Source organism: Rosa chinensis, chromosome 1 (genome assembly GCF_002994745.2).
Source record: "Rosa chinensis cultivar Old Blush chromosome 1, RchiOBHm-V2, whole genome shotgun sequence".
Lineage (NCBI taxonomy): Eukaryota > Viridiplantae > Streptophyta > Magnoliopsida > Rosales > Rosaceae > Rosa > Rosa chinensis.
The window spans coordinates 49,580,391-49,608,225 of NC_037088.1; the positions used below are offsets into that span (position 1 = coordinate 49,580,391).

Consider the following 27,835-nt stretch of genomic DNA (forward strand, 5'->3'; position numbering starts at 1 on the left):
TTGCAATGGAGACATGAAAGAAAAATATAAGTTTAGTGATCATTCGAACCCCTTTGAATCCATCATTCCTGGTAAGATTCTAATTGAAATTATCTGATGTATTTCAATCCATTGCTCTCCACTAAAAGATCAATTTTCTCAATGATTTGGTGGACTAGGAGCTTTAAATTTGTGCATTTTGTTCGGCTTAGTTTGATTTTGGTATGGCTTGCTTGCTAATCATGGTTTTGACTTGAGTTGATAGATAATTTTGAAATTATTGACGATTTGATTTCATTTTGACTTTAGTCATATCATCACTCTACAAAATGTTTTATGTCACTGGGAATGGTATTGAATCAACGTTGCTTAGTCAGATGTGAGAGATTTTTGGATCTCCTTTAATTTAGGTGATATGCTTATATCTTTCTTCAGTTTTGTATAGCAGTCATGATGACATACCTAATTGCAAAACTTTTGACATATTGCACTTTGTCATGTCGATCAAATTTTTTTTTTTTCTAATCAGCAATGATATTCACGAGAAAAATTGGTTTATTGGATAATGATGTTTAATTTCATGATTGACTTGCCAAATAGAAAAAAGAAAAAGAAACATAATTACAAAAGAGAGTAGTTATGGTAATTTGTAAAAAAAAAATTGTATTAAAGTAATGAAAAAATAGAAGGGGTTGTGACTAAAATGAGTGTGCAAATAGCACCACTCTAAATTAACTTCAAAAACCAAAAACTACAATTTGCAATTATTCATATATGCAGATTTGCTCACCTAAGAAATAATTTTAAGAGACTATGAATGACAAATTCATAACTTGCTAAAGTATACGATAATACATTAAAAAAAATCATATAGACCCCATGTAATATATATATAACTTAATAATTCCTTAATATGTAGTGTTTATGATTCGACTATGAGGCCTTCACAAACAATGACTTAATCGTGTTTGTTTCTTCGTGAAATTGATGTCACATTGGATCTCATCTCTGACTTTTCTTAACATGCTAAGAAGTTCTAGTGTGATTTTCTCATGCTGCAACAAAAAATTATTAAATGACATCGTGACTGCTTTGAGAGCTTCCTTTCGGGAAACGGGCTCCATAGTAAAACTATCATTTTTAACTTCATCATCTTTATCATTTTTCATGACACTCAGAGTTATATGCTCGTCGGTCAACAAAGCACATTAAACAAAATACAACAATATTTAAGAAAATAAAGAATACTTTGATAAATTATTAAGTTATTAATTTATCGATTATTTAATATTCACTAAATTAACTATATTGTATAGTCTCATATCATCACGTTAATTTCAGAGTTAAATGATTTTTGCTTGCCAAAGACTGACATTACTGATAATTTGGAAGGGATATAGGAATAAGATCAATTTATTACCTACATTCACTAACAAAAAATGATAGGAACGCAAGTAAAATTCACATTTAAAAGTTATCAAATTGAAGTAGCTAATTAAATTCTCTCATTCTTTTAGAGATTCAGTTATATGGTGAGATGAGTTTAGATTTTTAACATATGTAGAGAATCTCCTTTGTAAAGAAAACTAACTCTATTGGCTTACGAAGCTTGTTTTAAGGAGACGATTATAGATATTCTTAGTCGATACATAGTTACATTCACTTACATATGGTGTTTACTAGAAAATTGGCCGTGCTTTGCCACGGGTTTTGTTTTTGGAAAGAAATTAGAAGGATTAAATAAAGGGAGGCTATGGACGGGAGATCATGGCTGTGTGCATATCAAACAAAGTCCATATTAATTCAAAGCCCAGACACCGAATAACAAAACTATCAAAAGATGACAGCCTGTAATTAAGAAGCAATGAAAGGGTAAAAACATATTTTCATATGTATATGACAGATGCGAAATTGTGGTAGAAGACCGGAGGTAAAATCGTCAGTTCACTGTTACATGAACAGTTATAAATAGTAAACTCATCTTTCATATACAGTGTAATTTTGGTACACTCCTCAATAGATATGGTCGGTTTCCTTCAAATGAAACTCATCTTATTCTCATACATTCATGCTTATATTTTGAAATTTAGTTGGAGAAGGATCTAACCAATAATGACAAAATGAGAAGCTCCATTGCAACTACCAAAAAGAATTTCTTGATTCGTATTATGTAACATCTCATGCTTTGCTTGGCAACTGGTTTGGATGCATATACTGGAGAGGATGGGCGGCAAACCAATAATTCGACCAAGTACCAACTCTGGTCGGTGCTCCACTAGTTTTGCGCGCACACTAACATTAATAAAATATTAGCAAAGAAAAACCCATAATTTGATATTTCTACAAAAGCTGCAATAGTGGCTTACATATAATTTTCACCTAGATTCCTAAACGTGGGATGGTAGTGGTTCATTGGATAAGGAATTATATTGTCTCCACTACAGAAGGCTGTTCTAGGCTTCTAGCTACCACCAAGATATTATCCACCCAAAGAAACTTTTCTTTTGTTGGTTGAATACCCAAGGAACTTGAGGCCAAGTATTGTAGTATAGCTTGAACCAGAAAATGCAATCTTTAAACAAAGATGGGGTCAATTAGATATAATGTTTCGTACAGAAGTACGTCATACCATTTTGTTTTTCGGATCACAGTGACGCCCTAGTCTTTCTGAAGCAAATCCGGTAAACTTAATTTCTTAGTTTGACAGTTCATACCCTTACCAACTATTTTTCCAATGCAAGTCTCTTTCATCCATTTTCTGGAGCATTTTGTTCCGACCAACATATGAAAAAGAAACGCAATAGATGAGAAAATGCTTAGCACTCGATGGTTTAACAAAAATTTGAGAAGCAACGTTTGCTTTCACTATCCCGCACATAGAATTGGCCTTTCTTTCTGTTAACATCACCCAACTTCCGCGCAACATAGACTAATGTCATGTGTGACTTGCACTTTTACGGCGTGAAGAGAAACTTGGTTTTATTCTCAACCACGTACAAAACCTCCACTAAGGAATACTGCTGCTTTTTGTTTTGTTTTGTGCCAAGAGACTTCTCTCGTGAGTGAATAGCATAATCTTGTGAGGGTTTTGAGCCTCTTAATAGGGTATCTTCAATTTTAAAATATATAGTCTTGTAGTTTTATCAGTTCAACAAACCCCAATTACATTATTCTGTTTCATAGCAAGCTAGAAGCCAAACTTCCATCCATTCAAGAATTCTACCTTCACGGGTTGTCAGGGATGTCTCCTTTTTATTGTCCCTTTTCATTTAGGACATAATATATTGATCATCCAAAACACATCTTTGGTGAATTGATTGATTGATCCAAAATTGCCTTCTTATAGAACAATTCATAATGTTTCTAACTCGGGCGAAATATAAAAGTCTGATTCTTTATCGAACATCTTGTCTTTGATCACACTTTAAAGAAAAAGAGCAAATAAAAGAAAAGATACATATACATATATATACACATTTACATTTTATCAAATATCTGGTGCATTTTGTTACCAGAAACTATCATTATTTTGCCGTGGGTTCCATAAACTAATTACTGCATCTGTTTACTCAACCTTAACGAGTCATCATGTAGCAGAAGTTTTGGCTCATATCAGATTATGAGGGGTGCAATGATTCCAATTTCAAAACCATTTTTTTCACAGATGTTAGAGAGATAGCTCCTGTGTTGGATTATTATGCTGCTGCTAAACAACTAAAGACCTGCATAATTCAACTATATTTAATTAGAAGAGCTCTAAGGTCTAATCATAATAAGTTTAGAGAAGTGAAATTCACACTCCTCATTTTACAATTCACACTGTATGTTTTCTTAATTTTTAGTATCTTAAGTTTTGTTTTTTTAGTGTAGTTTTTTTTTTTTAGGGCAACGGAAGACTGATCTATTGATATTAAATCATACGACCTCACTTGGTCAAGCTTGAGAGGTCCGAATACCACTCATATTACAAATCAATGCTCATATAAAAAATACTAAAGTCCACAGCGGAAACTCCAAAAACTAAATCCTAAAGGAACTGCATAATAAAAAACAGAATTTAAAAACTCTCTACCCCTACACTGCCCTAAAATGGTACCAATGTCTTGAATATCTTGACGTCTAAGACCCTTTTGGTGTACGTCGCAACATTCAACACACCCACAGCAACATTCTAGGAACATGCATAGGACTAAGAGCAGGATGGACCACCCAACGAAGGCCTAATCCCAACCCGAGAGTGAGAGAATAGGCGAATTGGGCTAACCTAGCCCCAATTCACTAAACTGCATCTCTGCAGCCCATGAAGGCAAAGGCCCAAAGACCCACTGCCTAAACCCTACATTCCCACACCCCGCCGGCCAAAACTGGAACCTCCAAGAAGCCAGTCCGCCACCACCTCATCAATCCAGTGGCCTTCCCAGGCAGGAGGCCATAGCAACCATCCCACCGCTCGCCAAACTTGATCGCTGCAATAGTCCGACCCTGCAAGCACGAACCAAAGCCTTAACAGGCAGCCCGAAAGCTAATCTCTAGCAATCTCTTACCGCTCTCCTCTTCTAGACCCGAGAGCGTGCCGCCTACCTCCTCCTCGTCAACCCTAAAGCCGCCCCAGAACAATAACCGGTCGCCGGCAAACCCAAAGCAAAATCTAAACCTTCAACTTTCTCTTCCGGCCAAACCGCCTCCGCAAACGCACGGAATAGATGAAGCCGCGTCCTTCTACCACTTGCAGGACCGGAGTGCCCTGCTGCAGACGGGATCGGAGCGTCGTGAAACCTAGAAGGTTTCGGTTTCGCCCAGCAAAAATGGGAGCACAAATGTCGAATTTTTTTATAGTGTAGATTGTAAAAATGTGATATTGAAATACTAAAAAATGTAACATAGAGTATGGAATGTAAAATACAGAGTGTGAAAATCCTTTCCCTAAGTTTACTAATCAAATTACCATTAGCAAATTAGGGTTAGGATGAGGGCCACCAGTAGTCACCAGTTTGTGATCGACCCGTGAATCTGTACGTGAAGTGGGTCGTCGTCGGCAAGGCAATGCTTAGATTTGAAGAGTTCACGAGATTGGATTGTATGTGATATGAACATGAATATGAGCGTGAATATAGCAAACTTCAAGAAAGTGACCGTAGAGTGTGGGAACCCATCAGCTACTTTCCAACGGCAATGGTCCAAAACTTCACAAAGAGGCAAAGATCCCTAGTTTCAACTCACAAGCTCATGAGTTTTGAATCTTTTGATGAGTCACTCTAGGAGTCATGGGTGAGATATCACTCCTTTTTTAGTTAGCTAATTTGTTTTTCTATTCTAATTTTAAATGTTACTTTGATAAGTAAAAGATGCTTACAACAACAAAAAATTCTACAACTCACGGAAATGGGCAGACAATCGACCAAATGGTAATATTCTTCCGAGGATAAACTAAATAAGTAATATGTAACATTTTCTTATTTTAGTAGAAGTAATATATAACATGGTTTTTATTTATTTATTACATTAACAACTAATAATTACAGTAACTAGTTTTTTGTGAGTCGAAATCACGACCTCTCACTTACAAATATGAGATTAAGTGTCATGTATGGCTTTCATGAAAAAAGATCTATTTGGCAATTGATAATTTGATAGCTATAATGATTAATGGTTTTTATAGTGGAATGGACGGCAACAATGGTTAGATGATCTCAGTTCTCAAACATGGGTGATCACATAGATCACTAATGGAGTTTACTATTTAAACTCGAGCAAGTACTTTATCTTTTCGATAAGAACTAGAATTAATGTATTTTTCAAGTTAAATGATCATTGAGGTAAGAGTGAAATCTTTTGATCCTTTAAAAAAAAAAAGTTAAATGACCACTAAGCTCAAACTAAAAGAGACAAATAGTGAAAAGGCTAGGATAAGCTTTGTTTTTATTATTTCAATCCCCGAGTCATTATCATTATCAACATGGAATTTCAGTGGAATTTGAATCGTCATTTGGCTCCAGAAGAGTGCCAATGGCTATATGGGGAGCCTGCGATTAACTTCGAAGATCTGACCTAAATTAAATTGCCAAAGGGCAATTAACTGAGCTGAATCCAAATCTTGCGATGATAAATAAATGTCACTGTGATTATTCAGAGCACCGCCGTGCACTTGCACCAACATAAATGAATGGTTAGATTGCATTAAATACACTTTTTGTTTATTAAAAATAAAGTTGATAATAAATATCAAGGGTTGAAATTATCACTTAGAATAATTTCCATCCAAAATCATGCAAAATTTTGTTACTAGAAAGTGGTTTTTCTTTGTGGTTGAGGTATAAGGTTAAATCATTATGAGTGAATAGTATATCAAATTGGATAGCAATCATCTAAGGGAAAATTATACAATGTGTTAACGTATGACATATATACAATTGCCTTAAAAGTGGTAAAATGAGTCCTCAAAATAGTAATATTAGTCCTCAAAGTGGTAACATGAGTCCTTAAAGTGGTAAATTTTCTTAGTTTACCGTATGAGTCCTCAAAATAGTAATATTAGTCCTCAAAGTGATAACACAAGTCCTTAAAGTGGTAAATTTTCTTAGTTTACCGTATGAGTCCTCAAAATAGTAATATTAGTCCTCAAAGTGGTAACACTAGTCCATAAAGTGGTAAAAATAGTTGATGTATGAGAAATGTTAACATACCATAGTTTTATCATCTAAGGTGAAGGATCCATATTTTCTCATGATTACAGCCGAACACAAATTTCAATTAGCTAACTAATGTACAAGGGTGTTGCACTTTATCTTCACCTCAAATGTCGACCATTTGAACTATGAATTTTTTTTTTTTTTTTTTTTTTTGTTGTGGTCTGAACCTTCTGAACTTTGCATATCGCCACCCTTCTTGCAAAGCAAATACTATCGTCCAAGCATCTAACTCCAAAAAAGAGAAGTGCAAGCAACATCTGGATAAGAGACATCACCGATTAGAGGAAGGATTGTTTCATTAGGAATTCAATCATCTTCTTTTACTAAATCAATCCTTACTATACACGAGATATATTTTCTTTTATTTGATAATTAAAGATATTCTGGATCTCATGTCAGTGATGCTTGAGGAAATTTACGAATAGATATCTGATAGTAATTTCGACTTATAGATGAGAGTCATGAGACATTGGATCGTTATAAGATGGTACCAAAATGCAACTCAAGCTCATAGCCTTTGTGAATCTTAGTTCATGGTTACAATGAAAACTCCCTGCCAATATAGGAAAAGGTGTTACCCCTACCTGGATCTGCAAACCAGGTAGATAGTTGCATCCCATATATCTTGGTCAAGATATATTTTGGTCGCTTTGTATGTGATCATAAATATGTCAATTTTCATTCAATATATCTAGTTGTTGATCTCACATTTATGTAACTAGTTCACATGATTGCTATTAGAACTTGGTCGAGAAAAAAAATAATGAAGGGTGTCATTTCTTCTCTACCTATATGTAAAGAGAGACTGTTATAACCGTAGCTCTTTGTTAGGTTATTCCCGTCATTCCGGCATGGTTAAGTTGAGTATATATAACAAGTGTAAAACAGAACAAACATTTCTTTTGTGACAATAAATTAAACATTAGCTTAAAAAGGAACTGAAATTCCATTTCTTTAATTCCTTTTGAGAATGACAACAAATCCAATATCATATTAATCATGCTAAACTATTCCCAGCTCAACTTCACCCCCCCCCCCCCCCCCCCCCCCCCTATATATATACCTTCTTTCTTCTGTGCAACACCAAAAACAAACTCCAAGCTTTCTTTCCACAATGGGATTGTTGAGAAGAAATCCCATGAAAACTCAAGTAAAAACCTCGCATTCTCTTACTCTCTTGTCCCGTTTCCTGCATTTTCTCAGCAAACAAATGCTAATGACCAGCCTTATTTTCTTTTCAGGTGATGAAATCAGTGTTAATAGTAGTTGTGGTGGCCTTAATACTAAGAGGGGGAGAGAGCAGAGGAGTAGCCAAGGCCAAGCCTAAGGGCCCCATAAAATCTGAGTCGTTTCAGTACTCTGCTATGAATTGCAGAGCTCACAGTGCTTCACTGACCGAGTTTGGAGGAGTTGGAGATGGAAAGACATCAAATACAAAGGCTTTTCAGACTGCAATCAGTAAGCTGAGCCAGTTTGCAACAGATGGAGGTGCTCAGCTTTTTGTTCCAGCTGGGAAATGGTTGACAGGAAGCTTCAGCCTCACCAGCCATTTCACTCTTTATCTTCACAAGGATGCTGTTCTTCTTGCTTCTCAGGTCTCTCTCTTCTTCTTTTTTCTTAGTTATTGATCCCTAAACATGCATATACTCCCATTTATGCTGTTTATTATGTTTTTATTTGTCTGTGAGAAAGTGGTTATGTGTGTAAGTAGGATGTGAGAAAGAATTAATCATCATGAAAATCAGTTCTAAAACTTTCGATCCGAAATGATGTGACAGAATGTTAGCGTTCATATTTGGCTTAATCCGAACATTATGTATGAACTCAAAGTAGCCTCAATATGGGCAAATGAAACACTGTCACACTATAATTTTGAGATATATTTTATAGGAATAATTGCTCTGGAATCAAAGAGTAATTTGTTAAATTTGAAAGGATCTAAGAACCAAGAGTAATAGTAAGGACCATTTTGGTTTCTTATGATGTGTTTGGTAGATTTTCGTATGTATACTATGTGTTTTGCTTGGTCTTCTAAACTCAACCAATCAACCGGGGTTTCAGGACTTGAATGAGTGGCCTGTGCTTAAAGCCCTTCCATCTTATGGTAGAGGAAGAGATGCAGCAGCTGGAAGGTTCTCCAGTCTCATATTTGGAACAAATCTCACTGATGTCATTGTTACAGGTACCTACTTGGTTTTTGTATAATCAGATTACTCATAATTTGTTCAATAGGTTCAATTCAACTAGATTTTACCTACCAACTCCAAATTGGTTATGTTACTTGAATATATTGGAGTGACTAAATTCATTGGGACCCATTTGATGTTTCCAATTTCAGGAGACAATGGCACAATTGATGGTCAAGGTGAGTTCTGGTGGCAACAGTTCCACAAGAAGAAGCTAAAATACACCCGCCCTTACCTGATTGAGATCATGTTCTCAAGTGATATCCAGATCTCAGATCTCACCCTCCTAAATTCTCCATCATGGAATGTTCATCCTGTCTATAGCAGGTAATCTACACCCTTTCACATTTGAAACGTGACACAACAGTAAAATTTATTTGTACCACATTTACTAATCATCACCGCTCCAATTATGATGTTTCAGTAACATTCTTGTGCAAGGGATTACTATCATTGCTCCAATTTCGTCTCCAAACACTGATGGGATCAATCCAGGTTTGACATAAATTTGTCTCTACATAGGCCATGTTAGGATAATGGCAAATTAACCTACTTAACATGTGTGTTTTGTATTTTGAATGCAGATTCTTGCACAAATACTAGAATTGAAGACTGTTACATAGTCTCTGGTGATGATTGTGTAGCTGTTAAGAGTGGTTGGGATGAGTATGGTATATCATTTGGAATGCCTACAAAACAACTAGTGATCAGACGGCTCACATGCATTTCACCCTACAGTGCAACCATCGCATTGGGCAGCGAAATGTCAGGTGGGATCCAAGATGTCAGAGCCGAAGACATCGTGGCCATCAATACCGAATCAGCCGTCAGGATCAAGACAGCTGTAGGGAGAGGAGGGTATGTGAAAGACATATATGTAAGGAGAATGACACTGCACACAATGAAATGGGCATTTTGGATGACTGGTAATTATGGGTCACATGCTGATGGTAACTATGACAAAAATGCCTTTCCTGAGATTACTGGGATTAACTATAGAGACGTGGTGGCTGAAAATGTAACCATGGCTGCAAGATTGGAAGGCATTGCCGACCATCCATTTACCGGGATTTGCATGTCCAATGTGACCATTGGATTGGCAAAGAAGGCAAAGAAGCAGCCATGGACATGTACTGATATTCAGGGGATCACAAGCGGTGTGACGCCAACGCCCTGTGGTCTGCTGCCTGATCAAGGAACTGCTAAACCTGGTGGTTGTGATTTTCCAGCAGATGATATACCGATCGACATGGTAGAGATTAAAAAGTGTACTTATAGGAGTGATGTGTAAGATTCCCCAAATCATGTGCTGTTTAATGGCAGAGCTAATTTGTCACACCAAAAGCAAATGCCATATCTGAGGACAAAAGTTTAATCCTCTATGTTTAACTGTTACTATTATTGATATTAGCGAGAATTAAATAGAAATATGAAACAACCAGAATTCTGAAATCAAAGAGACTGAAACAGCACCCTGCCCAGTGATAGAATCCAGAATTGATAGTACACCGAAATATTCTACACTAATATCTGAATTTTATAAGCTTTTGTCAGATTTCACAATGAAGCTAAGAAAGTTGTGTCTTGAAAGCAAGCAGAAATATACAGAATCGAGTAGTTTCAGCATATCAAACCTATTCAGACTATTTAGCCTACCATTCTAAATAGAAATAGTTGCAAGGCTGTTAGGCCTTACAACAGTTCTGGGTAATTCTCCAGCATCAGTTTAACGCAGTAAGCCAATAGGTCCAGAACCTCGGCTCCAACATCTACAACCAAAATCATGATGCTTGGCACCAATGAGGGGTTGAAGCTCTACATAATACACTGAATAGCCAGCCTTGACATTCAATTTTCATCCCTTTTACAAATTCGAAAAATACAGACATCCAAGGATGTGAACAAGTCATATGAATGACATCTCAGCACAATTTCTCAATAAACCCCAATATCTCCAACAAAGTTTTATAATTTGTTTTCTCCAGGAGGATCCAGGGGGTTCTATGTAGCATTATTGTACTCAGTTTTTGGGTTACTAAGTGCATACAACAGACTTGCATAATCTTCACTGAATTGGATCTGGATTGAACTTTACTGACTCTCTCCATATGAGTTCCTTGATGTTCTCTTCAGTAAACGATGGTTGCTCAAAGTCAAAACTGAAAGGACTTGGGCAGACAGGCTCCTCATTGATATCATGAAGAGGTGCCAAGTATGGGTGGCAAAGAGCCTCATCAACTGCAAAGCATGTCAAAGAAAATTAATTATCGATGCAACTAACAAATATGGTTGTTGAGACTAATAACACATGTTCCACCACATATATCAGAATAGAGAATACTAAATCTCCCATTACTTTGTTTTCTGACATTAAATATTTCCTTCTTCTTTTTTCCGAAGTTTGAATTCACTCTGAACGCTGCAGGATTCTTAAATCCTTGTTATACTTTATACCAGAACCAAATAACTAAGAATACCTGTAATGCGCCTGTTTGGGTCAAAGATAAGCATCTTCTCTAGCAAATCAACAGCACCAGCAGACATATTAGGAAATCCAACGGAGAAGTCCTTCTTTGCATACTGAGGTAGTTGTCGAACATATCTTCGGGCATTATCACTTCGTAAAAATCCAAGGCTTGAATCATCAGGTGAACCTATTAGCTGCTCAACAAAAATGGACAACATCAATGCACTAGTCGTCACAATCAGTATGGTACATATGAGATAAGAGAAAAACTACTTTGTAACAAAGATATGTGAAAGGAAAACCCATTTTCATCCTCCATAGATGCATCACCTACATCTAAGGAGCACCCATTATCTCTTACACAACCATATAGATTAATCTTACTACAATCCATTTTCCCATTTTCATCGCCATAGAATCAGTCAAATTTGTGCACTTCCTGCCATTGGCAACAAGAAACCTAGCCAAATGAAAATCAAGTCGTACCTCCATGACTCTTGCAACTAGGAAGGTTCTAAAAGTTGGGCATTAAGTTGTTTAAGGGGCCAAAAACTTAGAATGATCAGGATTACCAAGAACAACTGATACCCTAAGTAACATATTACCTGCTTCCCCATAAGTGAAAATTAAAGTTTTTGGAGGCTTATAATTTAAACATACATCTACAGATGCATCATTCCCAGAGACTTGAAAAATAGAAACTGGTGAAAGACCTATTTAGGTTCAGTAAGAAATATAAAGAAATGATACCTCTGTAATGAGTCTCAGCTGATGCACATAATCTTTGCCAGGGAATAGGGGCCGTCTGGTCATGATTTCACCTAGAATGCAACCTACAGACCATATATCAATTGCTGCAGTGTACTCTGAGCAATTAAGGAGCAACTCCGGAGCACGGTACCAACGAGTAACAACATATTCAGTCATGAAATCAGTTTCAGATGTTGTCCTTGCAAGCCCAAAATCACCAATCTTGAGATCACAATTTGCATTCATGAGCAAATTGCTGGGCTTCAAATCACGATGCAAAACACTTGCTGAATGTACATATTTGAGCCCTCGTAACAACTGATACAGAAAGTACTGCAAAGGTAGAACTTAAACATTAGTGAAACTCAGGCACGTCTCACCAATATCAAGATCATGAGAAAACTGCTAGATGCAAATAATTGTGTCTTAGTTTACACTTGTTTTTATATCTATGAGCCACAAGTGAAAGTTTCCTGGAAGATCCAGAAAACTTGAAAGTAAAGATATAGAGCCATGTTCCAAGTTCCAACCAAACTAGAGATATCACTACCTAAGCAGAGGACCAGAATCTTTTTTAAGAGATGAAATGAGGATCACCATACACAATTTATTATAAAGCTATGGAAGGACTTGCAAGATACTTAAGTCCTATATAGAGCTGAATGGGTAAAAAGGAATATGTATACCATCTTCAGCAGTTGCGTGAATCAACCTACTTCAGTGACAAGCAAGTATTGCTATCACCAGTAACCTAAACATAGAAATCTGGAATCCAACTACAAACCTTGGCCTTTAAAACAAAAAGAAAACCACTGTCAATAGTTTAGAACATTCCAGATTTCATATGAACATTCCATATGAACTGCATGAAAGCACTAAACCCAAATGGTATAGCAAATATTAACACACCAAAAAAAACTACTGTCAAAAGTTGAAAACATTCCAATGCAACTATATGAACTACAAAAACCTGGCACTTAAATTCAACTGGCATATCAAACATATAAACCAAGAAATAAAAGTAGTACCAACCCGGCAATGGTCATCAGTCAAAGTTTGGTTGGAGCGTATTATCTGATGAAGGTCGGTGTCCATTAATTCATAAACAATGTAAACATCATTGAAGTTCTCCTTCTGTGGAGGCCTTATGATGTCTTTGATGGCAATAACCTGAGCAGAGAAAGAATAAACTAGTAAGCTGTTGACTCCAGGAAAAAAAAAAAAAAAAAAGAGTAAAAAACAGAAAGAAAACTTAAAAAGAATCTAAATTCTCAATTTTTTTAACAAAAGCGGTGCAAACAAGCAGAATTAAGTCCATGTGAGATATTCAACTAGGGAGGGTAAAGAAAGATTTATTCCAGGAAAAATCCTCCCCCAACTTTGCCAATTATAATTTATAAGTACCTTTCTATCAAACTTGCTTTGAAGCTGGTGGAGCACGTCTCATAAAAATAAGTAAAAAAGAATTTTAAAATTAAATTAACAGACATGATTCTTCATGGTATTTACAAGATGCTCTCATCTTTATCTCCATAGTATTATTATAAGGAATCATTTTAACTGACTTATCTGTCTATAAAGTTTATATTCTAGTTGATACCATTTTCCACATTGAGAAAAAAAAAAAAAAAAAAAAATCATTCTATAGATGAAAGTGCTGCAAAGCCACAAAGGATGTGAAGAAGAAAAATGCAGTCGTATTTTTTAAGTGACGTATGATCAGATATGAATAAAGTGAACTACTTTGACACATACGATGTCGTCCACAATAGTTACATTGTAATTAATGATAAGCAAAAAGAGTATCTTGAAAAATATAGTGCTCAAGGAGGAGGCAGAAAAGATTCCTCATAAGAACATGAAGGGAAGAAGGTCACAAACATTACATTTTCATGATCCATGTGCCGAAGAAGTTTAATTTCTCGTAAAGTCCTTTTGGCGTCTATTCTGTTGTCAAATGCATTACCAATCTTCTTAATGGCAACCTCCTCATGAGTCTCAGCGTTCACAGCAGCACTAATAGCAACCAAAAAAAAATTATCTTCCTTCAATTTGTTGATAACACATAGGACATAAGTCAAATAAATGGAAAGATCATTTATAATTGAAACCTTGAAATAGCACATCATTCACCCAACAAAGGCTGCAGTCAAACACACAAACTCTGCACTGAGTCATGAGAACCCAATATGTTGTAAAGTTTTACATATTAAAATGAAAGAAATAAGACTAAGATATACATCCATGCAGAAATGTGAGTCCCGCTAATGAAACATGGGACAATAGAGGACCAACAATAACATAAGGGGAATCAGCAAGGAAGGTAAGGATCACACACTTAGAGCTGAAATGAATATTACATCTACATATGCAAAGTAACAAAGACAATTCAAGTTGACGACCCTCAAATAACATGGGAAATAAAGCTTCATGCTATCCATCCTGATTTTTCAGGAAAATGCACACTCAGTTGAGCGTCTTTCTTCCAGTTAAATTCAAAACACATAGAGTGACCTTGGAACTCTTAATTTCAATATTTTTCACATTCTCCTTGAAACAATGTAAATGCATCTTTGGACTGAAATCTCCAACAAGGAACACATAAAACATCACTTACCCCAACTTAAGAACACATAACAAATTTCATGGGAATATGTGTAACACTTCATTTATTGTACACAAAGAAACTGACCCTCTCCAACTCACAACCTTCATAACTTTATAACCAAAAACAGAAAACCACCCCTAAACCAGCACATACCAAATTCAACCCCCCAAAACAAAAATAGAAACAAACCTACACACAAAGAAAGCTACTATCTTTAGCAAACCCAGCTAATTTCCAGATAGAGATCTTCATAAAGAACCAAACTTTCCAACTACACCCACAATAATCAAATGAATACCTTGATCACAATTACAAACTGCTTCTCCACTAAACTAAACATTCAACCCAATACTTCCAACTCAAAACCAAACTAAACCCAAGAACTTCAAGAACCATAAATCACCACAGAACCCAAAAAGCCTCAGACTTTAATTACCAAGAAAAGCTCAAAGACCCAGTGAAGCAAGAATCTTACCAAACAATACCATAGGCGCCTCTCCCAACTGGCCTTATAGGAGGCACATACTTCCTGGAAACCTCAAAGAGATTCCCATACACATTGTACTGCACGTACCGGCCGCCGTGGGTGGGTACCCCTCTGATGTTGTGGTCAGCTCCTGAGGCAGTGCTGATGTCCATGGCAATCGGGTCGGGTCGGAAACGGAAATGGGTCGAGACCCAGATGGGATTTAGTGGCTAAAAAGCTGGAAGGGTAGCTAATGGAGGAGGAGGAGAGGTGGGAATGCAAAAATTGTGTCGGTAGGTGTAAGGGGTTTTGACATTTCTATGTATTGATTGGTAGCTTCTTTGGGTTTTTTGGGGAGAAATAGGCGAAGAAAATGGAGGAAGGGTTGTGTGTGTGTACGGGTGTACGTGAAAGAGGCTTTTTCAACTGGAAAACCCGTGGAGGAAAAATTGGACCTTTTTAACTATTCTTCATGTGAGGGTTGGTGTGGTGTCTGTGATTTTTGGGTTTACGATGATCCTTCTTTTTTAACTTCTGTTTAAAGCAGAAAAAAGAGAGAGACAGAGAGAGAGAGAGATTGAATTCAACCCAATGGCTTAGCCCGAAATCCTATCAAGGAGGGTCAAGAATATGATCAAATAACTTAGTATATTTATATACAATAGAACTAAATTTTTGTAGTAAGTAATATGATAGTCTTATGGCTTTTTCATTTGTTTGTGGCTTAAATCTATTAAAACTTGGATGGTTTATTGAAATGTAAACAAAAATAATAATATAATGTCATAGAATTCGGAAGAAGTATAGGGTTCAATGAAAGTTTTACGAGCTATGTGAAACTAAAAACATCACATAACTGGAACACAAAAACTAAAGTCAAAGGGGTCAATATACACTCCTCGACCACCTGTAGCTACACCCTTGATTAGTCCCTTGGTAGCGGTCTTCACACGAAGCGCTTACCCTACCTTAAAGGGAGAGGACCACTACACCCGAAAACCTATATACCATCCCCTCGGTAGTTTTGACCCTTTTTGTCTTATATGAACATCTTGACCTAAACAATAAAAAAACCACAAACTAAGATCATGTATGAACAAGAATACAAATTTCACAAGAATGACTCAAGCTGAACCACTACAAGTGGCTTAGTGGTTCTTGCCTAGTTGGATGTGCTCCCCAACCTAGGTTCAAACCCCAAAGTTGTCAAAGTGGTCAGGCATTGTGCTGCAATGAACAGTTGAAGCATTTCACATGCGCCGAAGGGGTTTATTTTGGACCTAGAAAGCCTTTGGGTTCCCTTGACAAAGTCACAAAAAAAAAAAAAAGACTCGAGCTGCATGATGTCATTGCATTATTCCATTGCCTCATCCCCAATTCATCAATTTTTCAAATAAATGAGTAGGGTCATAAACCGTTTATATAGGTAGCCTCTCCCATAACGGATTGGCTACTTGCGTACACTAGCTAATTATCTTTGAATGATCAAATTAATTGATTGGGTCCTGTGGTAGGTAAGATGTTCATTGTTGAGTGTTCACAGTTATTGTTGATTAGTAGCTGCAAAGTCTTGCATTTCTGTTTTCCCTTGCATTTTACATGTTCAGGTTGAACACAAATTTGACTGAAGAAAAGTGATTAGAAAAAAAGCATGCGTGAAGGAAACGCAGAGAAGTCAGATTCCAATTAAGACTTGACTATGGAGATTAATATCATAGTATATTATCCCAATTCATATCCCACATCGAGAAATTGACTGGGGAAATAGTCTGACACGAATCGTTTTGATGATGCTCATGTCTAATTCCTGCGTCTGAGTTAACAAGTCGAATAATAAGTTGTGGTACCATGGGGTCCTGAAGATTAGATTGTGATATGAATGTGAAACAAGAACTTGAATATTGGCGAAGTCAGATTTATCAAATGAATTTTCAGGTCTTTTGAGTTAAGCAAGCGTAATTAGTAGCAATGGAGAACCTATGATTGTTTAGTTACAAACGAACCAAGGCAACAATGATAATAATGTAATCGATGACCTCGGATTCAACACTAATGGGACTATAATCCTATCGGATCTTCACATAATAATCGACAAGGCTCTAGTTCGATCGAAACCAAAACATATTAGATATGGATTGACAAGTTGAAATCTGAAAAATCAAGCACACAACTCGGGACATGAAGTCGGAATCGCTACAAAATTGGGGAATCCCCACCACATCAAGAACCTCCCAGTCTCTCACCAGAGTAATACAACTATTTCAATGTCATTTGTCATCAGTAACCACTAGACTCCAAAGTTCCGACCATTGCCATTTGCTGTTAACGTGTTCTCATGCTTATGGTCAGTAATGTTCTTTCCCTGCTATGGAACATCAAGTTACACAAGAAATTAGGAGAACGCGGTACACAGACTAGATTCTCTTGCGAAGTCCAGGAATATCACGCCAAAATCATGCCTACATGAATCAGAAAGTTCTCCAAACCACTACCAATAACAATCAGGCAGTAGGAAATAAGCACATTGAACTTGTATATGTCATAGGCATTGGAGCTTGAATTTTTACCTAGAACTTCAGACATGAAACTTGCTCCATTATCTGAGTCTTTAGCTTTAGGCTAACACCAAGAGCAATGCCGTAGTGATTTGCGTGACAAGCTCAAGATCAAAAAGTCTGATAGTGGTAAATAATGAAGCATCTTTCAATTAAAACCAATGGAAGCAAAATAAAGTAGCAGAGCAGCCTCACACGATTTCAATCCAAACCATATTTCATATATAAACGTCAGCACATAGTGCAACATACTTCTACAAACCACTAACATAGTAATACAACATAACTTATACATCACAACATACTGATTACACTTAGCCATACAAGATGGTATACTTACAAAAACAAGAAAACTTAGAGCCACATACCTAAAACCATCTTTATAAAGGAAGATTAGCTTTGCTATTCACCTCACAACCTGCCCTTCTACATTTCCCATCAGCATCCGGTCAGAGACTGCTCCACCTGATCTCAGCTTAGAAAGCAAGGCATCGCGTCCAGTCAAGAGGATTTGGAAAAACCCATCCACTTCCTTGGTCAGAAGATCAAGTCCTTGAGAAAGATTCTGTGCCTTCCTTTCTAAATCTGAAGTAGAATTCTTGAATGCTTCTTCTTCTGCGAGGGCCACGCCATCTTGGATCATAGGATACAAGTGCTTCACAATACCATCAACTGCTTCCAGCTCTTTCAGTACCGTAACTCTACCACTAGAAAGTACATTTCTAATTTCCCCATTTACATTACTCTGTAAGTCATTAAATGCTTGTGCCCACATATATGTCTCGGCAACATTCAAATCTAACAACTTGCTTGCAGAACCAGAAAAGGCAGCGGCAAAGACACTACAAACAGATACTGTCAACACCTTCACTCCATACATAGCACGCATTAAAAGTTTCCCTTTTGCTGAGTTCTTAACCTTTGGTAGATCCAGTGATTCCACAAGCTTGTCCAAAATGGTGCTACAGTTCTCAACCCTGGGGTTCTTTGAAGCAATATGATTCTTCCAGTCATCAACTGAAGAACGGGCACGAATAAATTGCTTCGAAGAGGCTGAATTCAAATTATGCAACACAAACTGAAGAAACAAATGCCCCTGGTTTAAGCGTGCGATCTCAGAGCTGAAGACAATGCATATATCAAGCAACTTTACACTGATATCCAAGTACACATCAATCCACTTCTCATCCCAGGCACTCACGGGAAGATCAATCTCAGCTATGAGAGTTTTTATGTCATTATGAGTTCCACAAAGCGACTCCATTGCCAATTTCATCCATGACAAGCTAAGGACATCATTGTTATCTTTTGGGTTGAGCTTTCTCAACCTCTCAGCCAATGTTTCCTCAAAAGTGTTCAGCAGTGCAGAAAGGTTCGGAGTCATTTGAGAACCCTTTGGCGAAATCATCCGGAAAGGATTTCCAAAATGGAAGAAAGGTCGGTGCGGGACCTGTGGACGACTCATTACTAGTATTCACTGCAAGAAGATATAAACATGATGTTGCAAATCAGCTACCAAACACAACCAACTCAAAATCCGCAAGAACATTTACAAAACTAGCAATCCAGAAGACAACAGCAAGTAAAAATGATATACTACGCAAAATTTCACAACCTTCCACTTAATTCCAGGAGATAGAATAATTATAAAATAATAATTATGGCTAATTGATAAACATGAACAGGAAAATAGATAAACTGGAAGCCACAGTTTGTCTCTTACATTCTTAATATCCACCAATATGCAGACTACTCAAAGTTCAAACAATTGTACCCATATAGGACGAGTTATTCACATTCTTAATCAGCAACCTTGATAAATTTAACAAAATTGCTTCTTCTGAACGATAAATTAATACAGCATCCAATTCATCAGGATAAAAAAAAGTCAAAATTGAACCTTACCTGCAACCGTGTCATATCTTCAATCTAAAAACACCGAAATCACAAGACGCAAAGCTAAAAGCTTTATGGTAATTTTTTCTCTTAATATGTAATGTTCTCTAATTTGTTCAAGACTGCAACTTTCTCCGGTACCAACCCGACCATCAACCAGCATCAACATATAAAAGCTTAGCCATCTCCAATTAGCAAAGAAACCCCAAATTTCTACCCAAATCCCCAAACTTCAGCCTCATACATGACACATCTAATCAAAATACCACCAATTATCAAAACCAAAAACAAAATCAAAGCTTTACCCAACCAAAATTTCATACTTTTCACACAATTCTGTTCCCATACAAAAGAAATTACCACAAATTCATACAGATTCAACCATATATATCCAAAATTCAACAGTTATATACATCGATCCACTTACCCAAACAACCAGCCGCTAGATCGTTAAGAAATCAACAAATCTTCACCGATTATTGATAAATTCACAAACAGAAACACCAATTACTCCAAACCTAAGCCTAAATCTATCACAAAACTAAATCTAAATCAAAACAAAAAAATAAAGATTTTTTTTTTTTGTTTTTTAACTGATGAAGTTGTAATCGGTAAGAGAATGAGAGTTACATAGAGATTGAAGAAGAGAATTCAGACCTGATTCGGGAGATTTAGATATCAAGAAATTTCGGCGAAGCTTTCGACGAAGACTCCGTGTTTTGGGTCTGCGTTGAAAATGTGAGAGGCTGGCTGCGGTTGGTTTTGGATTAGTAGGTGAGGGGATTGCGCTACGGTCACCAGGAGTTACACGGGAAAAGGGCGACACGTGGAGAAAATCGAGCGGGGAGGTAACGGGAATATCTTAGATGTTTCCGTTTGGTTCGAGGAGCTTCGGTTGCTATGCTGGGGTCGCACAGAGGAGATTGGGGTTGAAAGTTTGAATTATTACGTGGAAGAGTATGGTTGGGTGTGGTTTTCTGAAAAGTCTGAGGAGTATAAATGTACACTTTTTGGGGAAACTGCATGGAAAGTACGAATTGTTATGTACTCGACTACGCGTATAGAGATACTTTCCAATTCAATAAAAAGGAAAAATAAAAATCTTGGCATGTCGAAGGCAGGAAAGACAATTAATTAGGCGTCAAGAAAAAAAAAAGAGACTATAAATTCTCGAAGATATGAGAATGGGGATTGAGTTAGTAATCCGATCTCTACAGAAATCTGAAAAATCTTACTTTTTAATATAAAAACTTACTTGCATTTTAATCATCTTTGTGTTAGCAATTGAAATGAAACATCATTAATCATATGTACATTAAATGAAAGTGTGTCATGACATTGCGCTACTTGCATTTTGATCACTTTTGAGTGTAAAGTACACTAGTTTGGCAAGTGCATGAGAGTACTTTCCAATTCAATGAAAGTTAGATTTACCGACGGCATGAACTACAACAAATTCTCGAAGATACGGATTTATGTTTTTTGGATAAGAATGAAGATTCAGTCACCTACCCTCATCATGTAATCGGATCCTCTAAGGAAATATGAAAATTTACTTTTTGATTATGTGCTTAATTTTTAAATTCTGATCTATGAATTTTATTTTCCTCTATTCCCATACATATTTCAAGTAAGCAAACCGGTCACCTTTTTTTTTATTTGTCATCTTCTTTTTTAATCTCTTAAAGAAATTTAAAAATTGGGGTGTATTAAGTAGTTATGCATATGTACAGTTGTGCTCACTTAGGGTCAAAGAAACTGTGAGAGAGAAATGAACTTATACGTGTATTAAATCAAATGTCAAAATTATAATAACTTAAAACTATGCATTTATTCTCCGCATTCAGGGGTGTATTAAGTAGTTATGCATATGTACAGTTGTGCTCACTTAGGGTCAAAGAAACTGTGAGAGAGAAATGAACTTATACGTGTATTAAATCAAATGTCAAAATTATAATAACTTAAAACTATGCATTTATTCTCCGCATTCAGATTCACTCGTTCCTCACAGTCCCTCAAAACATATCTTAAAAATAATAAAACTACTTTCAAAGATTATCTTTCAAAAAATTTAACAAAATAGCAAACTTTTGTTAAATGATTGTTTATCTAAGGGACAGTTTGAAGGGGACTGTGAGAGACAAGTTAATCTGACAGCTAAAAACAAATGCACTGTTTTAAGTTGTTATAATTTTATATTTTAAGTTTGATACATATGGTTGAGATGCACTTGTCTCTTACAGTCACTTAAAATTGTCATTTAGGTGAGAAAGTTTGCCCTTGATCATCTAAAATTCTAAAAAAAAACATTCAATACAAATGGTTACCATAATTGTTAGACTGGTTGAGAAAACCTCTGTACAATTATCAACAAATATCTCTTGTCAATTGAATTATAGACTTAACCACTGCAAGTGGCCTAATGGTTCTTGCCTAATTGGGTGTGCTCCCCAACTTAGGTTCGAACCCCAAAGCTGTCAAAGTGGCCAGGCACTGTGCTGCAATGCACAGTTGGAGTATTTCACATGCGCTGAAAGGGTTTATCTTGGGCCTAGGAAGCCTTTGAGTTCCCCTTGACAAAGTTAAAAAAAAAAAAAAAATTTGAATTATAGACTTCTATAATCCTCTCTGGTCGAATTTCAGTTTTGGTCTGTCTTGTTAAAGGGGAAAAGTCTCACATTATAGTAGTGAAAAGAAAATATACCTTTTAGGACAATATTAGTACAATTTTGGGATGTGTTCGTCGCTTTTTAACATGTGTTATCAACTTGGTTTATTTTTCTTCAACATGTTAATATGCCGATTTTCTTTGCTCACCATTCCCCAAATGCTTAACGAGTTCTTTAAAATAGTTTCTCAAATATTTGCACCCAACTAAACTGGTAGGCTACTTTTTTTTTGAGTTGAAAATGTCATCCATTATGCAATTTAGCAAGCAGTACAATAAGACTTGCCCGTTAGGGCTCTCAGAAAAAGCCATTACATAGAGCACACTATACTAGCACACCCCTCACACAAGCATACTACTCGGCACACCCCTAGCACACCCACCTTTTTTGATTAAGCGTAAAAACAAGAAAATATAGCCACCCCAAGAACAAATAAAACTAACATGAAACAGCTTGTTTCTTGTCGATCTGTCCCACTCAAAAAGAGAAGACAGACCCAAAGCCAAAACAAAAGAGTAAAACCAAATAATTAAATAGCCCCAAGCCCACAAAAAGAAGGCCCAATCTCCAGCCCGGCTTGGAAAAACCCTAGCAACCACTCCAGTAAAGCCACCGCTGCCAGGTTCTCTTCCGCCCCAACCACAACTGCTAGGCTACTTGATCAGTGAACAAAACATTGATAGGGCTATTGCTTTCACTCACAATCTCCAAATCCACAGCTAGCCTACTTATATAAATGACCCATACTAATGCACGAGACTTTGTATTATGTCATTGACAATAAGATGACTTGCTAGCACAAAATTATATAATAAGATGAGGCCATGAGATTGCAGTACTATGACTTATGAGATCATATATGAAAGAGTTGAAGAGAAGATGTTCGGGGGCAAATATCAGGCTGTATAAAAAAGATGGGATTTAGTGGTTCATCAAATCGAGTTGGTGATGCTTAGCTAAAAATAATTAGTAGCTTGTTAGTGGACCTAATTAAAGATTTGAATGGAGAGTTAACTAATCAACAAAGACTGCCAAGTAAAATACAATTAGAACCCTTTCAAAAAAAAAAAATACAATTAGAACATTCCCGCATTCAAAGGCGCCACTTGCTGTTTTGGGAAAACAAAGAGTTAACAAATCACCGTAGCAAAGTAAGAGACATAGTAAATCCCATACTGATTTCCTAAATAATGAAGGATTATCCATCGAGACCCTACATAACTCAATGATCGACCACATGCACATGCTATCAGTAGATAACGAAGCTCAGCTTGTGAAATGGTAGGCGAAGCGTGACTTGGTTACACATGCACATACCATCAGTAGCGTGACTCGGTTACACATGTCTTTTTGACAAAAATTTCTTGCCAAAGTCAGCAATGTAACTTTCAAGCAACGGCAGAGAAATGAACTGAAAAAGTCTATACGAGATTACTCGGATGAGCACGGCAGGCAATTTAAGTCATACTAATTTAGTTAAGCAGGTAGATTCACAACAAGAATACAAGAGACCAAGTACGCACCACTAAAGAAATCAACCTAACAACGCAGGCTCCTGCAAAAGACAATAGGATACTTCCCAAAAACATTCATGGCCAGCTTACCGTTATCATTTTTCAAGACAAATGTCAATGTGAAGCTCAGAGAGGGCACGAGCATGTTCTGGCATTGATGGAGAAACCTCAAGCCTGACCCCAGTTCCAGCCCTAACCCTAATCCTCAGTTGCCTGGCCAACAAGGACAAGAGGAGCCACATGAATGAGAGAAGCTGCAGGTTTTGTAGGCTAGTAACACCAGCAGCAGCTGTTTTAGCTGACTTTAGCTGGCTGCTGGGTCCAATTCCCAGAGACCATCCAAGGCACTGATGTTGATGTAATCTAAAAGCTTCAATCACAGAAACTCAGGAAGTGGGTCCCACTGCTCTTCATCGCCATCTGATTTCCAACGCTGGGAATGATGATAACACAAAGTTGGCAACAGAATCATGGTTTATGTACATGATAGCTACTGAGTAATCTCATCTCTGGAAGCAACTAGCATGTGGAGTTGTGGACAATGAAATTGAAAGGGAGTGAAGATGAGCAAGAAGAAAAGAATGTGACCACAGAGAAAAGAATATTTATATTGATGTAACACTAGTGATATATTGTTTTACAAACAGAACACCTATAAGAATGATGGACAAATTTGATTCAATATTGTACAAAGTGCATCATAATTTGATGCACATCCTAAAAAATTATGTAACCAAGCATGAAAACAAATGCAAATTATTGAAAGATACAGACAAAATCAGGGTAGAAGAAAAATGAGCTTCAAAAACTTCCGAGATAAAACTGTTAGTCACCTAATCCTTCCCAATGGCATTATCTCCACCTTGTAGGTTGATTATGGTTCCTACCACTATCACCTTCACTAGTATCAGAAGTCCCTTCACTCAAGTGTTTATCTTTATCACCCATCTTCATACCAACATGATTCTCCCGTCGATAATCAGGATCTGAACGGGATGTATCTCTCCCTGGTCGCCTTTCCTGCATATAATGAAAAAGATGGATAGAGTTAGGTATTGATCAAGAGAACAAGGTCATTACAAATCTTCATATTGAATTTTTGTCACACATACATCACGGAATAGCAAGTCATCAGCCTCCAGCATGTGGATCACATGTCCCATTTTTGGCCTTTTTGTGGCATCAGGATCAACACATCGAAGAGCAACCAGCAGAGCACGTTTAAGTGCTTTTGAAGCAGGCATCTCAGGCAACTTAGGATCAACTACTTCCTCAGCTTTTCGGTCTCCAACCATGTTTTTTAACCATTCAACTAGATTCACCTGGTAAAAAAGAAGTTATAATTAATTTTCAACTTGCAGTTTTTTTGAAGGGTTTCAACTTACAGTTAGAAGCAACAGAAAACCCGATAAATGAGGAAAAAAAAGGTTCCAAAACTAACCTCTCCTTTTGGCCGACCATAATCAACAGGGTTTCTCCCGGTTATTATTTCCATTATAAGTATTCCAAAGCTATATACATCACTCTTCTCATTCAACATTCCAGTGCAAGCATACTCTGGTGCAACATAGCTAAACAAACCACCAATTTGAGTCTTGATGCATGTGTTTAGGTCAATCGCCAACAAACCAAATGATAGAAAAGGAATGAGAGAAAAAAAAATGAACTAACCCAAATGTTCCCATCACTCGAGTCGTCACATAACTATTCTCAGAGCACAAGAGCTTGGCAAGCCCGAAATCAGACACCTTGGGATGCCATTGGCGATCAACTAGTATGTTGCTAGATTTTACATCACGATGAACAACCTTTGGTTCAAGACCCTCATGAAGATAGGCCAACCTGCACAAAGAGGAAACCTCAAATGAGTGAAAACTTGCATACATCAATCATGGTTTTTCTTTTTTGTTACACAAAAAGAGTAAAAATTGGGATATGGATAGTACCCTTTTGCAGTTCCCAATATAATATTCATTCGAATATCCCATGTTAGAGGGCTGACTTCACCAACATTTCCATGAAGCCATTGATCCAGATTGCCATTGTCAACGTACTCATACACAAGCATCCTAAGAAACAAAACCGGAAGTTGAATTGACACCTCTTAGATGCTCCACAGTAATAATAAACTAAAAATCCAATTCTAAGATAAACCATGTATACCTGTATGCACCTTCAACACAGTATCCGAGCAACCTCACAAGATTTTTATGTCTCACACGCCCAATTACTTCCACCTCCACTTTAAATTCCTTCTCAGCTTGACCCCTATACAAAATCAAAGGCAGTATCATTAGTTAATTACTGGCCATAGTGCTATTCACCACACAACATAAAAAAAACTGAGGCAAAACGTGAAAGTTTAACATAAAGAAAAATGAGATAAGTCAAAGTGGAGGTGTGTGTGTGTCAGACAGAGAGATTCTGATGCCAACATCATCAATTCAAGCTTGACTGTGAGCACAAGGAACCTAAAATGAATGATGGGCTCTTTTTCAGAAAGCAGGCGACTTTACAGCACAAATTGTCACAAACGCAAGATAAGAATAACATTCAAAAGCGAATAAAACATACAAAAAGATAATCAAATGATGAAGTCGTAGAATCAAATGCCCTGTTAGGTTGCCCAGAAAATCCATGAACAGAAGAAATCACAGCGGAAAAAAGAAAGTTAAATCGCAAACATAGTCAACTCACATCAGTACACCTAACTGATAGAAGGATCACTCTAAAATGAAAATTCAACCATTTTATGAAATATTCAAACGCCATTTTAGGAAACAAATAACAGAAAACAAATGAAAACTATTTATTTTTAGCTTCTGTAATTTTCTATTTAACAAAGTGCCTCACTAAAATTTTCACCAACCAAACTGAAGAACCCAGAATCGATAATCAAAACTGCCACAAACCCATATCAAAAACACACCCAAAGCCACAATACACACATCAAGTTTCCATCTTTTATCAAAAAAAAAAAAAAGGTATTAAAAACTATATAGTACCTGTTATTCAACAAGTTCTTAACAGCGACCTTAGTCCCATCACTGAGAATCCCACTGTACACAATCCCATACCCACCTTCTCCAATCACATTTTCTTCACACAACCCATTAGTCGCAGCCTCCAGCTCTCTCAAAGTGTACCACCTCCCCCACCCCAGATGCGAAACCTCGGGACCCACCACGTTGCCGCTCGCAAACGACACCGTTTCGCTGTTCAAGGTCGCCCTGCTCTCGCCGCTGGAGGCGCGGTCGGAGAACACGACGACGCGGTGGTCGGGCTTCCCGATCTCGACGTGGACTTCCGGCTGGGAGTGGTTGGGGTGGTGGACGATTTCCTGGATTTCTTTAGAGATTACTGGGCTGGGCACGGCGGCGAGCTTGTGGGCTTTGTGCGCCTTGTGGCGGTGGCGGGCGGTGAGGCAGAGGGAGAGGAGGAAGAGGGTCAGGACTATCAGAGAACCGACGAGGATTCCGATGACGACCCAGAGATGGAGGCCGAAGATGGAAGTGGGTTTCGAGAGCTCCGAGTTCACGAACGCCGCGTCGTACACTGACATTGCTGCGAATCTAATCCGGACCCAGGTGGAGAAATGGAGTTTAGAGATGTGGGTCGGGTCGCATTAGGCTCGCCGGAGATTGGTTTTCCGGCGAACGGAGAATCGGAGATAGGAGGAATTAAAAAAACTCTTCTTCGGAGCTGTGTGTAAATGATCTGTCTGGCTCTCTCTGTCTGTCTCTATATTACTACCGGGGGACTTGGTGGAATGACGATTTTGTCCCTTGCCTTAGTCTCTGCTTCACTGACTTGGTGTTTACTTTCCAAATGGAGGTTGGTTTAAGCTAATCAGCCAGCTTAAACACGGTTTAAGAAATTCTATTTTTACTACAACTCTTAACTATAACATTATTCAATAGTTCAGAGTTCACACAAACAAGTGTGTGAACTCCTCATTGACTAGAAACCTTACGGTTAACTTTGTGGCGTGCAACCGAATCAACTATGATGGGACTTTTAACCCTAGGCTCGAGAATATTTAAGCTTAAGGGCTTG

At 37.3% G+C, this 27,835-nt stretch overlaps 4 protein-coding genes across 6 annotated transcripts; 1 reads left to right on the forward strand and 3 right to left on the reverse strand.

Annotated features, from left to right (window-relative positions):
- Positions 1–7,709: 7,709 nt before the first annotated feature.
- LOC112181741 (probable polygalacturonase) lies at positions 7,710–10,249 on the forward strand. Its single transcript, XM_024320126.2, has 6 exons — positions 7,710–7,818; positions 7,910–8,263; positions 8,730–8,850; positions 9,007–9,181; positions 9,279–9,349; positions 9,439–10,249. The coding sequence occupies exons 1-6, from the start codon at positions 7,783–7,785 to the stop codon at positions 10,143–10,145; spliced, it is 1,464 nt and encodes a 487-aa protein (XP_024175894.1). The 5' UTR covers positions 7,710–7,782; the 3' UTR covers positions 10,146–10,249.
- Positions 10,250–10,599: 350 nt separating this feature from the next.
- LOC112181742 (mitogen-activated protein kinase homolog MMK2) lies at positions 10,600–15,659 on the reverse strand. Its single transcript, XM_024320127.2, has 6 exons — positions 15,155–15,659; positions 13,958–14,087; positions 13,104–13,241; positions 12,072–12,404; positions 11,332–11,515; positions 10,600–11,092 (listed from the first exon to the last, which is right to left on the reverse strand). The coding sequence occupies exons 1-6, from the start codon at positions 15,316–15,318 to the stop codon at positions 10,920–10,922; spliced, it is 1,122 nt and encodes a 373-aa protein (XP_024175895.1). The 5' UTR covers positions 15,319–15,659; the 3' UTR covers positions 10,600–10,919.
- A 2,239-nt stretch (positions 15,660–17,898) lies between these two features.
- On the reverse strand, positions 17,899–20,409 carry LOC112181744 (protein BPS1, chloroplastic). Of its 3 annotated transcripts, none has more exons than XM_024320129.2 (2): positions 20,254–20,409; positions 17,899–19,177 (listed from the first exon to the last, which is right to left on the reverse strand). In XM_024320129.2, exon 2 carries the CDS (start codon positions 19,163–19,165, stop codon positions 18,107–18,109), a length of 1,059 nt encoding a protein of 352 aa, XP_024175897.1. In that variant the 5' UTR covers positions 19,166–19,177; positions 20,254–20,409; the 3' UTR covers positions 17,899–18,106. The 3 variants fall into 3 exon arrangements, with proteins under 3 accessions (XP_024175897.1, XP_024175898.1, XP_024175899.1); XM_024320130.2 differs by lacking the exon at positions 20,254–20,409 and adding an exon at positions 20,024–20,222; XM_024320131.2 differs by lacking the exon at positions 20,254–20,409 and adding an exon at positions 19,606–20,011.
- Positions 20,410–24,363: 3,954 nt separating this feature from the next.
- LOC112181746 (probable serine/threonine-protein kinase At1g01540) lies at positions 24,364–27,501 on the reverse strand. The gene is made up of 7 exons (XM_024320134.2): positions 26,785–27,501; positions 25,943–26,047; positions 25,726–25,848; positions 25,451–25,621; positions 25,221–25,350; positions 24,892–25,101; positions 24,364–24,799 (listed from the first exon to the last, which is right to left on the reverse strand). Exons 1-7 carry the CDS (start codon positions 27,339–27,341, stop codon positions 24,632–24,634), a joined length of 1,464 nt encoding a protein of 487 aa, XP_024175902.1. The 5' UTR covers positions 27,342–27,501; the 3' UTR covers positions 24,364–24,631.
- Between the last annotated feature and the right edge of the window lie 334 nt (positions 27,502–27,835).

What these genes read in the sequence shown, in the direction of transcription:
- LOC112181742 (XM_024320127.2), bottom strand. Translation starts at nt 15,318, where the DNA reads ATGGACATCAGCACTGCCTCAGGAGCTGACCACAACATCAGAGGGGTA. An exon ending in GGCGCCTATGGTATTGTTTG is followed by an intron (nt 14,088 to 15,154) that starts GTAAGATTCTTG and finishes GGTTGCTATTAG; the next exon opens with TGCTGCTGTGAACGCTGAGA. An exon ending in AGCTGAGACTCATTACAGAG is followed by an intron (nt 11,516 to 12,071) that starts GTATCATTTCTT and finishes TTTGTTGAGCAG; the next exon opens with CTAATAGGTTCACCTGATGA.
- LOC112181746 (XM_024320134.2), bottom strand. Translation starts at nt 27,341, where the DNA reads ATGTCAGTGTACGACGCGGCGTTCGTGAACTCGGAGCTCTCGAAACCC. An exon ending in AAGAACTTGTTGAATAACAG is followed by an intron (nt 26,048 to 26,784) that starts GTACTATATAGT and finishes GATTTTGTATAG; the next exon opens with GGGTCAAGCTGAGAAGGAAT. An exon ending in ATATTGGGAACTGCAAAAGG is followed by an intron (nt 25,622 to 25,725) that starts GTACTATCCATA and finishes CTCTTTGTGCAG; the next exon opens with GTTGGCCTATCTTCATGAGG.
- LOC112181744 (XM_024320129.2), bottom strand. Translation starts at nt 19,165, where the DNA reads ATGAGTCGTCCACAGGTCCCGCACCGACCTTTCTTCCATTTTGGAAAT.
- LOC112181741 (XM_024320126.2), top strand. Translation starts at nt 7,783, where the DNA reads ATGGGATTGTTGAGAAGAAATCCCATGAAAACTCAA. An exon ending in GAAATCCCATGAAAACTCAA is followed by an intron (nt 7,819 to 7,909) that starts GTAAAAACCTCG and finishes TTTTCTTTTCAG; the next exon opens with GTGATGAAATCAGTGTTAAT. An exon ending in CTGTTCTTCTTGCTTCTCAG is followed by an intron (nt 8,264 to 8,729) that starts GTCTCTCTCTTC and finishes CCGGGGTTTCAG; the next exon opens with GACTTGAATGAGTGGCCTGT.